General features: G+C 49.5%; 1 protein-coding gene across 1 annotated transcript; it reads right to left on the minus strand.

Annotated features, from left to right (window-relative positions):
• Window positions 1–1393: 1393 nt before the first annotated feature.
• On the minus strand, window positions 1394–16669 carry LOC116209067. The gene is made up of 3 exons (XM_031542630.1): window positions 13495–16669; window positions 1568–1632; window positions 1394–1465 (listed from the first exon to the last, which is right to left on the minus strand). The coding sequence occupies exons 1-3, from the start codon at window positions 16667–16669 to the stop codon at window positions 1394–1396; spliced, it is 3312 nt and encodes a 1103-aa protein (XP_031398490.1).
• Window positions 16670–19111: the final 2442 nt, after the last annotated feature.

Here is a 19111-nt window from a genome sequence, read left to right on the forward strand (position 1 = left end):
AGAGCACATGCTCAATTGTGGGTCAAATTCTTTGAAATCAAACTAATTTTACTTTTATGCTTCCATGACCTCAGTAAAGGCATCAAATATATTGTTTTAGAGCTTAAAGGTGTTGGATAAAAAAGAAATGTAATCTAGTGGTATGCCCGGCGCTCTTGTCTAAATGAAGGTCCACTTTGATATGCGAGAATAAAATAAAATGTATTTTATAAAATGATATAACATGTTAGAAAAAAAATTGTGATTTTGTCAAATTACATGACAATATAAAAAAATACAACTATAACGTTGGTCTTATTTACCAAGATATCATTATATATATATATACATGAAATTTATAGAAAATATATGATACTTAAAAAAAAAAAGAGGTGAAACAAGGAAATGACTATTACATATTTTTTTTTTGAAGAAATGTCCATTCTAACAAATTAAAGAAAAACATTATCATGAGTGTCAGCACTTCGTTTTAGTTCACCGACTATGGGAGGGGACATCAACAGGGCACCCGGCTATGACTCCTGAAAATCTAATAGAAAATGGCCCGACAAGCCACAATTTACTATTCATAGCCGGGTCAATAAGATCAACCAGACAACCTTGGAGCATAGCGATAAAGAAGTGTGCACACCCCATTTTGGTCCACCGGTTATAACAAAGTCTTGAACCAACCGGTCATAATATGAGCTTCAACCGAAGATAATCAGACAAAGTCGGTTCACTATTCAAGCAAGGGGAGAGGATGAATTCGGCCATCATTGGAGGAAAAGAGGGGCAGCTGCAAAAGGAAAAAAAAGAAATGAAGAAAGAGTACATTTAACGACTTTCCCTTCTCGCGACAACTTTCCGGTCTTGCACTTCCCTTCCAAGTTTACATTCCCCTCATTCATTACACATTCATTTCAGCAGAAAAATACATTCAAAAGGAGCCAAGAGTTCGGCCAAATTCAGCAAAGGAAGAAGAAAGGAAGTTCGTGAAGGCTTTCCCGGTTTTTGCACAATCATCCTATCTAAACCCTTCCTTCCTATCTTGCCGGAAATCTCATTCACTCCTCATTAATGCTACAAGCTATCAGCAGATTTCGGTCAGCAATTCCAAGGGAAGACACGGCTAGGTTCATAGGGAGAGGAGAAAGGAAATTCATTAAACCGTTTTCTCGATTTTGGGCAACATTCCTATCTAGACCTTTCTTCCCTCCTTGCCTCCCTCCCTCATTCATTACACATTCATTATTCAGCAAAACATATTCAAGAGAGGGCCAAGAATTCAGCCAAATGCAGCTGCAGAGGAGAAAAAGGAAGTTCATTAATGGTTTTCCCGTTTTGGCACAATTTTCCGATCTCGGACCATCCTTCCCTTCTTGCCTCTCTCCCTCATTCATTATTCATTGATTCAGATTGGAGGCAGCAACTTTAAAAAGGGAGGAGTGAAAAGAGAACAGGGAGAATTCGGAGGAAAAGAGGGCTGCAGAGGAGAGAACAAAAAAAAAACGTTATTGTCAAAAAACGTCTTTTTTTGGGGCAAAACATCCATCTACCCTCACCCAAACTTCGAAAAAATACATACCCCACCTAATTTCGACCTCCTAAATCCATTTCCGAGCTTAGTTTTAGCATTCGAGGCCTCCAACCCTGCATTTCAGCAGATAACAGAAACAGCACATAATTGGATTTCCATAGCCCTTCCCGGTTCCTAGGCATGCCATTTCCTCTCACGATCATGGCGAGTTGTGCCTACACCTCCTAAGGGTTCCTCACAACCCTCACTCTCCCTCGTGACAAGGTGGTCACATGCCGAGAGCCGATCAACCGCGCACAACCTCCATTTCCCTCTTTCCTTCTCCCCGGGTTATCACAGTTTTTACCGGTTTTCTTTTGTCATTTTTGGGTTTGTTCAGGCCCTTGCACGCCCAAAGCTTGTCATGACCACCTTAAGCAGTCCCTTGGGAGTCGAGAGGACCCGTGCCTACACCGTGCAACCACATCGAACCATCCGAGCCATGACCTTTCTTCCCGGGAGCCGCTACTATTTTTCTGGACAGCTTCTGTGCAACCGAGTCTTCCGACTCTCTTGCCACTTCTCCGACTCTTTTCTCGCATTTCGAGGCTAGGTATAACTTCTCTACAACTTAGAGAAGTAGGTCTCTTAGTTATCTAGGCTTGTGGGGTGATAAGGCGGACCCGATTCGACTTAAGTTCCATGTTCTAAGTTTATTTTTTTATTTATTTTTGTTTTGCATGTAAATATCGACTTATTGTATGTGTGTTTACTGCTGGAGTGTTGGACGGGTGTCAATGACTCATTTCATATGCTTTTTCTTAGATCCTGAGTTTGGCCCTTGAGCAATTTCGTGAACCATCCGACTTCAAAATGAGCTGAAATTTTTACCACAAGTTCTTGATATTATTTTAAGTCCCCACACAAAATTTCAGATTTGTCTGGGCACTGGATCTCCAAATAAAAAATTTTTACCCGTCATTTCGGTGTTTTCGGTCTAATTTTGATAGGTCTCGTGAACCATCCGACTTCAAAATGAGCTAAAATTTTACCACAGGTTTTTGATGTTATTTTAAGTCCCCACAAAAAATTTTAGATTTTTCTGGGCACTGGATCTCCAGATAAAAAATGTTTACCCGTCATTTCGGCGTTTTTGGTCTGATTTTGATAGGTCTCGTGAACCATCCGACTTCAAAATGAGCTGAAATTTTTACCACAGGTTCTTGATGTTATTTTAAGGTCCTACAAAAAATTTCATATTTTTCTAGGTGCTGCAACTCTGAATAAAAATTATTTACTAAACTTTTTGTCTATTCGATAGCTCAAATCACATTGATTTTTGGGTCCAATGCAGCCCTCTTCAGACTGAATCTAGATCCAAAACAGACCCCTTAACCCTGATTCAACTCTGTTTTTCATGTTTATTGCGTTTACGATTTACCTCGTTTTCCGTGCAGATGCCGTTTTATCGATTTCTTTAAATATCGTGTTTGCGTTTGTATTGTGTGTTTGTGTGCGTCTCCAAGAACATGGCGGCATCGGCTTTGTAAAATGTGCGTTATTATCGTGTTTGATGTCTTATACGTGCAAGAACCGGTTAAAACCGATTCTTGGAATTGATTGCAATTACATTTTTCGTTTAACCATTAGTTTCGTGTTAGTTTGTATGTTAGGCGCGTAGTTTCGAACAACCATCTCATTAATCCATAACAATTGAGGTTCAAGATCTCAATCACTAAACCACTCCACAAACGGGAAATTGGACGTATCATTTGGTTAATTAAATCATTCGGCTCAAATAAAATTGTATGAACCGGCTATCAATTTATAAACGCGTCGACGAATCATGAACCGACGGAAATGCCCTTTTTACATTCACAATTTCAAAACGCCAAGACGCGGAACACGAATAGAGTCGATGTCTAGGGTGAATTTGTGCACTTTGACTCGAGTCCGCGTACGATTTGAGGCGGCTCAAGTCGAAACACACAAGTCTCCTTTAGACCCCTTCGTGTCACGCGATCTCAACTTTTCATTAACTCTTACACATTTAGCAAACCAAGGGGCATAACTGTTGTTTCATGATTCGCCGACATTCTAGTCGTTAAGGAGGTCAAAACACCTTGATCTATGGGTAGGAAAGGGCAGCCCGTTCGGGTGCGAGTCTTATTCGCATGGCCCGTTTCATCCACTTTCGGTGTTTCTGTCATCTTACCGTAGATTCGGTAGTTAGCGTTGTTATTTTTGTCACAAAACGTGTAAAACTGAACTAATCATTCACTCGGCTTATATAAACATTAGATGATGGCTAGGCAGAACTCTAGGTTCCAAATTTAGGGTCAAAACACAAGTTTGGCGTATTCAGTGAAATCTCAGTGTCATTTGCAGAGTAAAGTCTTAAAACAAACTCACACACATAATTGACTTAAGAATTTGCATTTTAGCACATTCATCTGTTTGCCTAGGGTAGGGAAATTGTTTGCCAAGTAACCCCGGTTAATAATTGACTAAATCACATAAATTCGGTCTAATACACAACATGTCTGCACCTGTCTGTTTATCCGTTATTTGTCTGTTTTTATCTGTTTATATAAGTTTTTATCAGTTTTCTTCTATTTTTCACTTTTATTTGTTGATTTGTTGTGGTTCGGGTCCGAACCCTTAGGATACGATTTACACGGGTCCAAAACCCCTTAATCGTCGATCACCGGGTCCAATGCCCCCATACACCGAGTGCGCATCTTAATTTAATTTTCAGTTTTATCCAAACCACACGGTGAGCACGAGTAGAATAATGATCAAACTCGAACCAATCGGGATTCAGTCGTTGTAATTTTTATTTTTATTTATTTGAGAGAACAATGTAAGGGTTTATGTTGTACATTTATTTATGTAAGAATCCCGGTCGGAGAGTGGATGGTCTGAGTGTTTCTTCGAATTTACGGTGTCAAAACGGACGAGTTGAGTGCAACCCTAAATCATGAGGTAAATAAATAAAATGGCAAGCCTAGCAAGCTAGAGTACCGAAAGGGCGTGTGGGATATAGGCCCACACGTAATAGAACCCTCGAATTCAGAATTTTCGGTTCCGTACAGACCATTGCCTTAGCATACTAGGTGTATCGCATACTAGGTGTATCCTATACCCCTAGACCCGGGCAACTCACCGGCCCTCGACCTTCGGGTCGTAAACAGGTAGTGGCGACTCCTTCTCACGTGCGTCCGTCGTGCGTTCCCGGGAAGGTGGACACTCCCAAGCCACGTTGCATTTATGAGCGCGCATGCGTGCCCCGACGAGACGAAATTCGGGTGTGCACAGCTTATTTATTTATGTAAGAATCTCGATCGGAGAGTGGATGGTTTGAGTGTTTCATCGAATTTACGGTGTCAAGACGGGCGAGTCGAGTGCAACCCTAAATTATGCGGTAAATAAATAAAATAATAAGCCTAGCAAGCTAGAGTACCGAAAGGGCGTGTGGGATATAGGCCCACACGTAATAGAACCCTCGAATTTGGAATTTTCAGTTCCGTATAGACCATTGCCTTAGCATACTAGGTGTATCCCATACCCCTAGACCCGGGCAACTCACCGACCCTCGACCTTCGGGTCGTAAACAGGTAGTGGCGACTCCTTCTCACGTGCGTCTGTCGTGCGTCCCCGGGAAGGTGAACACTCCCAAGCCGCGTTGCATTTAGGCGAGCGCATGTGTATGCACCCGAATTTAATCTCGTCGGGGCACGCATGCGCAAAGCCTACGCAACGCGGCTTGGGAGTATCCACCTTCCCAGGGACGCGCGACGGACGCACGTGAGAAGGAGTCGCCACTCACTATTTACGGCCCGTAGGTCGAGGGCCGTTGAGTCACCCGGGTCTAGGGGTACGAGGTACGCCTAAATACTAAGGCAGTGGTCGTACGGAACCGGAAATTCCGAATTCGGGGGTTCTATTACATGCGGGCCTATATCCCGCATGCCCTTTCGGTACTCTAGTTTGCTAGGCTTGCCGTTTTATTTATTTACCGCGTGATTTAGGGCTGCACTTGACTCGCCCGTTTTGACATCGTAAAATCGATGAATTGATCAAGTTGGGCCAATAATCCGAAAGATGAGTAGGCTTGTGCGTCGAGGAATCGGTTCACTATCTTAACGTTACAGTTCATCGAACTGTGATGGTCGATTCCCTGCGCGAGCCGAAACCGCGAGTATTCGAGCTTACTCATCTCTGGGTAACAATGGACCGACTTGACCGGTTCGACACTCGGACCTCTCACTTGCCGATCGGGGATCCTTACAAGTGAATGAATAGATGTACAAATAAGATCCTCACAATGTACACTCGAATAATTACAGAATACAACTGAATAAAGTAAATGGATCCCGATCGGTTTGCATTGGGTCAATATTCCGCTCCGGCTCACCGTGTGTTTTGAATGACCGATAAATGAATTAAAGCAATGCGGGCTCAAAGAGCCGGGGTTGGCTCCAATCGAACCGACGGTTTGCAGGAGAACCGATTAGTTCCCACTGTAACCGTTGGACCGATCGAGCTCCCGGGTGATATCTAAACACGTTTCACACATCCAATCCAAATCACCTTCCACATAGGCCATATTTGGAGTGATGGTGACTCGAGGCTAGATCCTATTCCGCACTCGGGTTGCACGCGCTCAGTGAATTAGGAGGAGTTGGACCTCGTGTTTGGTAATTTGAGGTGTTGGACCCCGTGCAACACGTAACTTATGGGCTCGGACCCGAACCACAACAAATCAGCAAAAGCAAATGGAAAACAAAAGAAGACTGATAAAACTGATGAAAAACAGACAATAACTGACAAATATAGGTAAATACAGACAAGTTGTATATTAAGTCGAATGTACGTGACTTAATCAGTTATTAACCGGGGTTGATTAGCAAACAATGTATCTAACCTAGGCAAACATAGATGGTGGACTAGAATAGGGTTCTAAGCCAATTACATGTGTGTATTTGTTTTAAGACTCTTGTTCAGTGAGGTGCCACTACGGTTTCACCGAATTAGCCAAACTCGTATTTTGACTCTAGATTGGAATCTAGCATTCCACCTATCCATTATCTAATGTTCGATTAAGTCGAATGCATGATTAATCTGGTTCTTCATGTTTCGTCACTGAAATAAAATGTTCACCACCGAATCTACGATAGGAAGATAGAAACACTGAAAGTGAACGGAATGGGCCGTGCAAATGAAACTTGCACCCGAACGGGTTGCCCTTTTCGTTCATAGATCGAGGTGTTTCCAACTTCCTAACGCCTAGGGTGTCGGTGAATCGCGGAATGACGATTATGCCCTTGGACGATAAAATTGCAATATTCGGATATAAATTGGAGATCGCGTCACACGAAGGAGTCTAAGAAGGACTCGCACGTCTTGACTCGAGCCGCCTCAAATCGGGCCCGGACTCGAGTCATAGCATGTGAGTACTCGTTAGACATCAATTCTGTTCGTGTTACGTGTCTCGGTATTTTGAAATTGTGAGCTTTTAATGGAAAAGGGCATTCACGCCGTTCCGCAAATCATCGATGCGTTTACAAATTAATGATCGATTCACCCAATTATTTAATCCAAGTGATTTAATTAGCCACATGATACGTCCCGTTTGTCCCGTTTGTGAAATTATTCGGTGATGGTGACCTCATATTATAAGTATTATGGGTTAAATGGGTAATGGCCCGAAGTCAGTTTATCTATCGTGGGATTAACACATGGCTAGCGATAGAACGCGAACATAAGTACACTCAACTCCAAGAAATGAACACGAAACGACGAAGGAGGCCACCCTAGATCCGAGAGGGGTCAAGGGACACTCGGCCATCCTCCAAGGGACTAAGCCGAGAGGTCCCCTTGACCCACCTTGGGTCACGGATGGTCTACCACGTCGGTTCGAGCTATTCCTTGCATGCATAGCACGTTAAACACGTTAATAGTACATGTTCTAATCATCTCAATACTATCACGATCACGGCCACATAAAATCATACAAACACGCACGAACGAGGTATTTAAGCGGAAACAACGAAGACGACATCGACTCAAATAATAACGAGATGGATAAAGCACGGGAATCGGTCCGTCTCGGAGCGGAAGAAAACTTCCCGGACTCGTGTGGTCCAAGGAAGCTCTCGGCCACACCCACCAAGGGTGGCCGTGAGCTTCCATGACTCACACGGGTCGGGAGGGTTTCTCCGGCCCCGATTCGGGTCTTTTCCTGTCATGCGTAACGTGATACGTGCGATTAACGACAAAAATACGTAGGAGTCGACTCGTTTCGAGGGAAAAGAGACCGCCCTAACCCCGGACAAGCCAGGGGGGCTCACGGGTCTCTCCTTTGAGACTAGGCCGTGAGTCCCATGGCTTCCCCGTGGCCTAGGGAGTCTCTTTCACTCGGATTCGAACCACCTCCTTTCGTTCAACCATTTCTTAGCCACGGTTAAAGACTTCCCACACCTAGAGAGGGCTTAATCCAGGGAAAGGAAAGGGTCATGGACCCTAGGAGGCCGAAGAGGCTCACGGCCCTCCTTCATGAGGTTCGGCCGAGAGGTTCTAGGGCCTCCCCGAGTCCATGCCGATCTCCTCAACTCGGATCCGGCCCTTATAGCGTCATGCATGCATGTTAATACGACATATGGACGTGAATAATAAAAGAAATGCGCGTGCGACGATGTATGGTATGCATGGGACTTAGATCCGAAAGAAAGACGCCACCTTTCATGCTTCTCGGTTAATTAAACCATATAAACACTTCATACAAGCTAAGACCGAGGATCCTAACTTCTCTAAGTTGTAGAGGGATGTTACCTAGCCTCGATGCACGAGGAAAAGAGTCGGGGAAGCGGCCTTGAGAGTCGCGAGACTCGGCTGGAAGCTACGGGTCAAGGGACCCGAGAGATGGCAGCCGCGGCAACTTTGAAAGAACGGGGTCGGCACGCTAGCTCCGGTCACGGCACGATGCAAGGTCGGGCTCGTTGGACTCCTAAGGGGCAGATCTAGGCGTTCGTGAAAGGTCCCGAACGTGCCAAGGCCTAGACAAACCCGAAATAGTGAGGCGGCTGTTTCACTGGGGATGCCCCGGTCGTGCGATGAGGGGAACGAGCTCTGGGGTTGAGTGCCTATGTATCCCGAGGAGTCGGGGATCAGAGTCTGCCGTGGTTCCCGCCTTTGCTGCACCTTCTCTTTGGTAGGGCCCTCCCCCCATCTTGAGGTCACGACCTGCTATATGAACCAATCGCGCGTCCGTCAAGGAAAAGATGCCTCTCAGGGTTCCCGACTGCACCTGCGCGCGGAGAAGAGGAAACCTGCCAAGGATTTCAGTCGTGCTCCATTAGCGAAATCATGATGTGTAAGAGAAATCTATGTGAAGATGTATCGGGGATTTGCTATTGGTGACCGTTGGAGGGCGGTCGTGTCCCTATCAGAGAATGGCTTTTTGGAACGGGTAACCCGTAGAATATGTACATAACGGTAAAGGGAGGGATCTTATGGGATCCTCCAAATCAAGGATACGTTGATTCGACCCCATTGCGAGGCAAGTCTTGAGCCTGGAGAATCGAAGAGAGTTTGCTCGCGTCGAAGAATGCCGAACCACTACTCGGTGTAGCTTCACGAGAAAGTGCTGCTGTTCTTTCGTGGTCAAGCCGACAATTGCCCCCTAATTTTTTGCCTAGGTCGCAAGATACTTGACGACCTAGCGGGGTATTTTTATTTGACTTTTCTCACATGAGTGCTCACCTTTTGCTACGATCGCCTCTGTTCGGGTCCGATCGCACCTCTCGGGTCCCCTAATTTTTGCCTAGACCGCCCTTTGCGGGATTTCAGCCTAGCGAGGAATTGATTTATGCTCTCCTTTTGCCACGACTCCCCTTTGCGGGATTTTAAGTCGTGCCCCTCGTTCCCTAACTTTTGCCTAGGCCGCCTCAAAGAGGTTTTCGACCTAGCGGGAAGATTATTATTTTTTTTCTTTCTCTCAAGAAGGCTTCAGGGTGAAGAGAATGATGAGAGTCTGTCTGGGAGAATGAAGGAGGTATTATAAAAGAGATAGACACGTGGTCCGGTCACTGAGATACAAACATGGGCGATCATGGATAATATTTCTTGATGGCGTCCGCGTTGACCGGGAGTGCATTTTCAGTCCCGTCCATGTCGCTTAAAATGACGGCTCCTCCGGATAAGGCCTTCTTGACCACAAAGGGTCCGTCGTATTTGTACGCGAACTTTCCCCGGGAGTCCGGCATGACGTGTAAGACTTTCCTCAAAACGAGGTCGCCGGGGTTGAACTCGCGATGACGGACTCTTGCGTTGAATGCTCGTGCCATTCTTTGCTGGTAGCACTGTCCATGGCATAGCGCTTTCAATCTCTTTTCGTCGATGAAGTTTAGCTGTTCATAACGCTGCTTCGCCCATTCTGCTTCTTCAAGTTCAGCTTCGGCAAGGATCCTCATGGAAGGGATTTCAACCTCAATTGGAAGGACTACTTCCATGCCGTAAACCAAGGAATATGGAGTTGCCCCCGTGGAGGTCCGGATTGATGTTCGGTATGCCAAAAGGGCGTAAGGGAGCATTTCGTGCCAATCTTTGTAATTTATTGTCATCTTCTCAATGATCTTCTTGATGTTTTTGTTCGCAGCTTCCACTGCGCCGTTCATTTGCGGATGGTATGGAGTGGAGTTGCGGTGGTGAATCTTAAATTGGGCACAAAGCTCGTCGATGACTTTGTTGTTCAAATTCTTGGCATTATCCGTGATGATCGTCGTCGGGACTCCATATCGGGCAATGACATCGCGTCTGAGAAAGCGGGCCACGGCTTTTGCAGTGACCGACGCTAGAGTGATAGCCTCGATCCATTTGGTGAAGTAATCGATTGTCACCAAGATAAACATATGTCCGTTAGACGCTTTGGGATTGATCGGGCCAATCACATCCATTCCCCACATTGAAAAAGAGCCATGGTGCCGTCATGGGGCATAGTTCGTTGGGCGGCGCTTTGATCTGATCGGCGTAAACTTGACATCGGTGGCAATGTCTGACATGCTTCACACAATCAGTCTCCATGGTGGACCAATAATAGTCTAGGCGCATGATCTTCTTAGTGAGCATGAGACCGTTCATATGGGGTCCACAGTTTCCCCCGTGCACTTCCTCCATAAGACGTCGCGACTCATGTTCATCGATACACCGAAGGAGCGTGGAATCAAAGGAACGGCGGTAAAGTATCTCGCCGCTCAGAAAATAGTGTACCGCAAGGCGTCTGAGCGTCTTTCAGTCGTGGCAATCGGCGAATGGAGGGCATTGGCCGGTTCTTGGAAAGTTCTTGATGTCTTCGTACCACGGCTTCGCCTCGGACGTCTCGATCGCGTTGCAGTGTGCCGGTCCTTTGGTTATCTCAATCTCGAGGGGCTTGATAAGGTTTTCCTTTGTGATGCTCACTATGGAGGCAAGCGTTGCGAGCGCATCTGCGAGCTAATTATTCATGCGCGGGGTGTAGGTGAACGAGATGTTTTCGAAGTTCTCGGTTAACCTCTCGAGGTACTCGTGGTATGGCACTAACTTCGCATCCTTTGTCTTACACTGCCCCAATGTTTGGAAGATTGTGAGCATAGAGTCGCCGAATACTTCTAGCTCTTTTACCTTGAAATCAATTGCAGCTTGTAGGCCGAGAATACATGCCTCGTATTCGGCCACATTATTGGTGCACGGGAAGTCGATCTTTGCCGCTACCGGGTAATAGCGTCCGTCCGGGGATATTAGCACTGTGCCAATGCCGGACACTGTGGAATTGACGGCGCCGTCAAAATACATCTTCCATTCCGGTTTCTCCCCCTCATCATCTACTTGAAGAATCCCCTCATCCGGGAAGTTGGGGTCGATCGGCGTGTTGTCTTCAATTGGGAATTCCGCCAAATGATCCGCGATTGCCTGCCCCTTGATCGAGGTGCGGGACACGTATTCGATGTCATATTCTGTCAACTGACAACGCCATTTGGCAATGTTCCGCATGGAGGAAGGGCTGTCGAGTAAATACTTCAGGGGATCCACCTTTGACAACAAGCGGATCGTGTGATAAAGCGTGTATTGTCGGAGCCTCTGCATGACCCACACCAATGCACAGCACATTTTCTCGATTTCCGGATAATTGGACTCTCCGTCGGTGAACTTTTTGCTCAGATAATAGATCGCGTGCTCTGTGTGTGTGGACTCCTCCTCCTGCCCTAACATGCATCCTAATGATTGTTGGCGCACAGTTAGGTAAAGTATGAGGGGGCGACCTGGTGTAGGCGGAACCAATACCGGCGGTTGAACCAGATATGCCTTGATGGTGTTGAAGGCCTTCTGACATTCTTCATTCCATTCGATCGCCGCGTTCTTGCGGAGCAGGCGAAAGAGTGGTTGGCATTTGTCTGTCAGATTTGCAATGAATCGCGCGATGTAATTCAATCGCCCTAGAAAGCCTCGTACTTCACGGGCCGATGACGGCGGGGGAAGCTCTCTGATTGCCGTGACTTTATCCGGATCTACCTCGATACCGCGCTCGCTGACCACGAATCCTAGCAGTTTTCCCGATCGAGCGCCGAACGTGCATTTCGCCGGATTAAGCCTGAGTTTGTACTCTTTCAAACGGTCGAAAAGACGCTTCAAATTGACGAGGTGATCTTCTCCTTCTTTGGACTTGGCAATCATGTCGTCAACATAGACCTCGACTTCTTTGTGCATCATATCATGGAACAATGTGACCATAGCCCTCTGATAGGTTGCCCTGGCATTCTTGAGACCGAAAGGCATGACGCGGTAACAAAAGGTCCCCCACATCGTGGTGAACGTCGTCTTGATCTTGTCTTCCTCGGCCAACCGAATTTGGTTGTATCCAGAGAAGCCGTCCATGAAAGAAAATTGGGCGTGACGCGCCGTGTTGTCAACTAATATGTCGATGTGGGGCAAGGGAAAATTGTCTTTGGGGCTAGCCTTGTTGACGTCTCGGTAGTCGACGCAAACTCGAACCCTTTCGTCTTTCTTTTCTACCGGCACAATGTTTGCCACCCATTCGGAATAGTTACAAACTTCGAGAAAGCCCGCGTTGATCTGCTTGACAACTTCCTCTTTGATGCGGAGGAGGAGGCTTGCCCGTTGCCGTCGTAATTGCTGCTGTTTGGGCGGGAACTTCTCAGTGTCTAGCGGGAGGAAGTGCTTCACTATCGACGGGTCTAGACCCGGCATGTCGGCGTAGGACCAGGCAAAGACTTCTTGGTATCTTGTTAGGAAGTCGATCATTAGGGCTCGTTGCGTTGGGTCGAGACCCGAGCCAATCTTTATGGTGCGGGGCTTGTCTTCGGTGCCCACATTAATCTCTTCTGTTGGCTCAACTGAGGTGAGTTGGCGACCCTCGAGGCGGTGCAAACCCTCTTCAATCTCGGGCACTTGACTGTCTTCGTCGAGCCCTTCCCCGAAGTATATGGGTCGGGGCTCTCCGAGACACTCTTCGGATGGGTTCGAATCGACGTGTCGATGATTTGGATTCGAGTGGAGCCTGGAAAATTGAAAGGATCGTCTTAGAACAAATAGAATGCTGTAAACGAGAGGGAGTAGGGAAAGAAATGGAACGCACGAGAATTCAAAAAGTGCATGTAGGGAATTCATTGATAGTATGGATCGTGAAACCATAACAGAAATCCCTCTTCCGTCGTGCGGCCTATGGTTGCGCCAACACGCGGGAAACATCTTTTACATAGATAAATCTTACACATCGGCGATTACAGCCGAATAGCGCGGGACTGGGGTCCAATTATTGAGCTCTTCATTTTCCTGCGCCAGGCGGATGTGAACCCCTGAAGGAATCTCCTCGGTGACGGCATACACGGTTGGCAAAGTGTCAGGCGTGTCGTCGAGGTCCGAGGAAGGGCCGTCAAGGGTGCTCCCGATGGTGAGTGAAGGTCGGGGAAAGAAGTAAGAAAGCAGGGGAATTTGCATGCCCCTGTTGAGCCTCCCATAGTGCGTGGCGAGGCGGTGGAGATGGTTGCCTCGGCGGGCTTCAATGATTTCATGGCAGGAGGAGCGGAAGCCGAGTCCCCTCCCATGCTTGTATTCCTCAACCTTAATGGGGCGACTGATCCCTTGGCCGCGCGCCCCAAGGCCGGTGCCAGGTACGTAGTTGTGGTGCAAAAGGACTTTCCCTATCATGGGGTCGGCGCGGGACGGTTCGATCTCTCCGTAGTCCCGAATGACGGAGATGGTCTCGAAGGAATGGAAGGGTAGATTTTCGTCGTTTCCGACACTGATGTAAGGGACTGCCGTCTCTTTATAGATGGCGTAGTCTTCCTCCCCCTTGACCGTGATAAGCCTCTCTTCGACGATGAATTTCAGTTTCTGATGTAGAGAGGAGGGGACGGCACCAGCTGAATGGATCCAAGGTCTTCCGAGTAGTAGGCTGAAGGTGTTTGGGATATTGAGCACTTGGAACGTGACGCTAAAAGAGCACGGGCCAACCTCTATGAGGAGGTCGATTTCCCCGTTCACCTCCCTCCGCGAGCCGTCGAAAGCTCGGACCGCGGTCTTACTCGGGCGGACGCGGTTGAGGTCTACGTTCATCTGTTTCAAAGTGATCACCGGGCACACGTTGAGCGCGGAGCCGTTGTTGATCATGACTCGGCCTACAATATGGTTGTTGCACTTGCAAACAATGTGCAGCGCCCGGGAATGTGTGCATCCTTCAGAGGGGAGCTCATCGTCGGAAAATGAGATGGTACTGGAGAAGATGGAGCTGACGGTCTCCTCTATCCGATCCGGAGATGTCCCTTTGGGAACTTGTGCAGCCGTTAAGACCCGTAGGAAGGCTTCCCTATGTGGTTCTGAACCGAGGAGGAGCGCGAGCAATGATATATGGGCCGGAGATTTGGCCATCTGTTCCACCACCTTATATTCGCTTGCCTTGATGATCTTCATGAAGGCTTCGGCTTCTTCTTCAGTCACTTTCTTGGGCGGAATAGGCGGGGCTTCGGACGTGACCTCAACTCCTGCTGCGGGTGCCTTCCCTTTGTCCGTGATTGCCGGACTCTCATACAGCCATCCCGAGTGGGTTATGCCCATGACGCCGAATTGTTGCTCGAGGTTTCCGACACTTCCTTCATAGGTCCAGGGGACCTTGTCATCCGAGTACGATTCTCGGGCAGGAATATCTATGATGAACGGGGCAGGAGGTGTGTCAATCCCGGTGAACCCGACTGCGGCTTCTGCGGGTACATACTCAATCACGAAGGGAGAGGGACAACCTTGCTCGCTCTCGCCCTCCCCTGATGTGCATATGGTGATCATGTTGATGGAGGGCCCCCGAGCCGGCCCATGGTCGGGAAGGGGATTAGCTTGTACGTTCGGAGATCTTACGGCGTTGAATACAAGCTCCTTCGCGTCAATCATCTCCTGGATCCTCTCCCTTAACCTCCAACAAGCGTCCAAGGTATGCCCTGGCGCCCCCCGATGGTACTCGCACTGCTTGCTTTGATCTTGGATGGTTGGGTCAAAGCTCGGCTGGGGCGCTATTGTCCCAATCTTGTCGCGAATTTGCTGGTAGATGTGGGAAAGCGGGACCGGCAGGTTCGGGTATTGCTTGCGGGGCCGCGGAGGTGCCGTACCGCCTTGTTGACCTTGTGGGGGTGGGGCTCGTTGCGTTGGCTGAGAAATCCTCGGAGCCGGGGGTTGGTATTGGAGTGCTTGGGATGGAGTAGGGGTATAATGGTGGATGACGGGCGACGGCACCGTAGGTGGGGGTGGAGGCAGTGGTGCGGAATAGTAGATCGGTTGGGTAGGGGGTTGAGGCCGGTATTGAGGTGCATGCGGGGCGTAGGAGGGCGCCACAGGAGGTGCGGACGTGAAATTCGCTGAATACTGCTGGGACGCCTGATGTGCCATATTGACGGCATTCACCGAGACTTCCTTCCCTCTCCTTCTGCCGGAGGATGACGACATTACGGGGACCTTCTTCGATGACTCCTCTCCTTTACTGGCGGGGCCTTCCATCCTGCCAAGCTTAATGCCCAAGTCGAGCTTTTTCCCGGCCTCGATGAGATCGGAGAATGAGGAGGTGTGGGCCAACAAATGCGAGTAATATACTCCTCTCAGCGTGGAGTGGAATAGCTGGATCTGTTGTGCCTCGCTGATCGGAGGGATGTGCTTTGCCGCTTGGGCGCGCCATTTGGTGGCGTATTCCTCGAATCTTTGGCCTTGCGCCATCTCTTTCAAGCTTAGTTCCAAGAGGGTCGGAGGCGTTTCTGCACAGTATTGGTACTGGTCGATGAACTTCCAGGAAAGGTCCGCCCATGTTGGAATGTCCTCGGCCTTCAGAGACATGAACCAATCGAGAGCGGATCCCGACAGGCTGTCTTGGAATGAGTGAATGACGAATTCCTCGTGGTCCCAGTATTGTAGCATCTTCCCCTGGTAATGGCGGAGATGGTGCCGCGGATCCGTCGTGCCTTCATAAATCCTGAATTCCGGGATCTTGACATTCGATGGTAATCGCATGCCCGGGAACAGACTACAGTCACCATAGCGCGCATCGGGTCGACTATCGCTCGCCTGCAGGGCCCGTATTGTCTCTTCCATCCTCTTGAGTCTTCGCTCCTGTTCGGTGTCAGCCTCGGCGAAAAAGTGAGTCGGCGAGGCGAATTGGGCCGCGTGAGTCGGCGTGCCCGGTTCGTGGAAAGCAGTGTTTATCGGCGGCGGTGCTTGGTAGGGAAAACTAGTGTGAGGTTGTAGAGGCAGGTAGGAGGAAAGCTCTGCGGCTTGAGGATGAGTCGGAGCAGGTGCGCTTGAGGCCGGGAAAATCGTCGGTGGTTGGGCGGCATAGATCGCGGCCGGGACCGGCATAGAAACCGGTGGCGATGTGGACAGGACCTGGTCCGAAGTGAGGAATGACGTCGGTGGAAGAGGGACGGCCGTGGGGGTCGGCGGAAATGGGCTGGTGAAGGGGTGAGCCATGGACGTATGCAGTGTTGGCGGCGCGGGCACCTCCATGTTCTCCGAGGCCTGAGTCGGCGGAACCCAAGGAGTTGGGTCGGCTGTTGGTCCTTGTCCCGGTGGAGGCGTGGAGCTCGAGGATGCGCGGTTTGGTCCCCTAAGTAGGGCGAGCAGCTCTACCATGCTGGTGGCCATTTGGTTGACCGTGCCCTCGAGTGCCGCGATGCGGGCTTGGTCGTCGGAGGCGGATGAAGTCAGTGAGGCAGGCGGGAGGGGCGCCCCTGAAGACGTCGGGGGCGGGAGATGTGTTGGAAGGGCACCCGAATACGCCGGGAGTACGCCTGCAGGAGTCGGAAGTGGCGGAGCGTGCATCGGGGGTGGTTGAGAATGGGCCGAAACCGGTGGGTTGACTTCTTCGGAGATATCAACTCGATCCCCTTCTGCCATCCTGAGACACTGACGAGTCGGGTAACGGTGCGATGCCAGTTGCGATCACCTAGATTCCAAGAATGTGTAAGGGCAAACATCGACATTTTGAGATGATAAGTGCGGAATAAAGGGGCAAGATGTATGAGATGCATGAGTTTTCGAAATGCTAATGCCATTACATTGATCAGATTCAAGTTCCATAGTTTTACAAAATAGAACGCGCAAAAGAAAAGGAACATAAACGTAAAGCCGACATCCCTTTGCGCTCGGTGGCCGGTTGAGAGCGGCGCAGGTCCGAGCGAGGGCAAAAAAATGGGCGCGTCCGCTAATCCTCGGGGTGGGCAATCTCGCGTGCCCTTGCCTGCACTCGGTCCAACCTCGCGCTCAAGCGGGCCATCTCCCTGTCTAGATGTACGACTTGAGCGCGTGCTCGGGCCAACTCCGTCTGAAGCTCCCTGTAGTCGGCGACCTTTGTGCGGGAATCAACAAGCTCGCAACGGAGCCTATCTCGTTCCTCCCTGATGGTCCGTAGCTCCACGCGCATGGCCGCTTGGATGGAGCTTTCGGCTTCGGGAGCGGGGGTAAATGTAGCTCGAGTAGTCGGGGTGGCCTGGGACCGTTGTGGCGGTGTCGATCCCTGCGGGTAGAATCGGGCCACGTATGCTGATGTGGCGGAAAATGCTCGCTCCTCGTCGGTGGGGTGCTCGGGGTAGTACAGACGCTGTATGGTGCTAGTGTCCCACTGGCGGCGGATCTCTCGAATCTGTAGGAATCTTGCGGGGGCTGTGGATGTAGAGTCGGCCCATTGGATGCGGAAAGGTAGGCGGTCCGCCTCGACAGGAATGTCCTGTAGGCCGCCGAGTTATCTGATTACCCGGCCGGGGAATATGAGCGTGCTCCCCAAATGGCTAAGAAGGGGGACTCCTACAATCTCGGGACATCCTGTGATCATGGGGCCGCCGGGATTCCATCGGGCGACCCATAGGAACCGTGAGGGCGTCAGCTCTCGCCAAAAGTGCCTCCATTCGGAGAATCTATGCTCGGGAGGTAGGATAACTGGTACCAGACGCTCGATCAAAGAGCGCTCGTCGGCGATGTAGGAGAACGGATGTGATGAGCAAAAGGGGCGGAGATCCCCTTCTCCTGCCGCGCCGAATCTCTCTAACATAGTCTAGAGACCGAACGGTCTCGGCTAGTAAAGCCTCCACGTAACTATGGCCTCCCACCACTTGGAGGACGACTTGGGCCATAGCCCCGTCAATGAGGTTCAGCGAGTACGGGAACAGAAGAGTGCCAAAGGCTAAGAGCAGGAATCCATGACATGCGTCGCGCTGATAGGATGCCGTCGAGGGTGTCAATGCGCGGAGGAGCGTCCAATCGGAGAGCGACGCGATCCTGATGTCGTGATCCCATCCTTGGTGAAGCTCTTCGTGGATGTCTTGGGTGGGTATGCCGAGGAGGCTGGAGAGCTGACTCCGAATGGTCGCGAATGGGTTGGGCACGAATATGCCTTGGGTCGTGGACGTGGGCCTCTGGATGAGTGTCGTGTACTCCTCGATCGTAGGGGCTAACTCCGTCCCCTGAAAGTTGAACACTGCGTGCTCGGGGTCCCAAAACTCTATAGCGGTCCTCAAGAAGATCCAATCCAGTGGAGCATCCGTGAACATGATCATATCTCCGATAATGCCCCGGATGAAGGCGTGATCCACCGGTCGGAGAGTCCTCCAAATGCGCATGATGTCTTGCCTTGGTGGTGTGATCGCTTCGAGTCTGAGACCGGGAGCCGGGCGGTCCATCCTTACCTAGATGGAGGAGATGTCGGCTTAACGCCTTAAGAATCAAATCAGTGTAATGTCCTAAGTTTTTTTTTCGAAAATAATGCATGCAGTGCGGAAAGATAAGCTATAGTCACGTTCCTTACAATATACATCACTCGTTCTTATAGAAAAACACAAAATGCCCGTTCTAAAGAAAAAACTACGGGCCGACTCAAGGACTCGGCTTTTTGGGTCGGTTGTCGGCATGGAGGAAAAAAATGGGTCCAGCATGACGGTCCCTGTGTATGCATGGTTTTTCGGCGCTACTGGGAGAACCACTAACTAGGGATGGGGGCTCCCGATACAAGGGTGTGAATTCCCTGAAATCGAGCGAGGATCTTTGGGGGCCGGTTCTGTGGCATAGCTGACTCGATCCGTTCCCTTACTCGGA

The sequence above is a fragment of the Punica granatum genome, chromosome 5 (genome assembly GCF_007655135.1).
Source record: "Punica granatum isolate Tunisia-2019 chromosome 5, ASM765513v2, whole genome shotgun sequence".
Lineage (NCBI taxonomy): Eukaryota > Viridiplantae > Streptophyta > Magnoliopsida > Myrtales > Lythraceae > Punica > Punica granatum.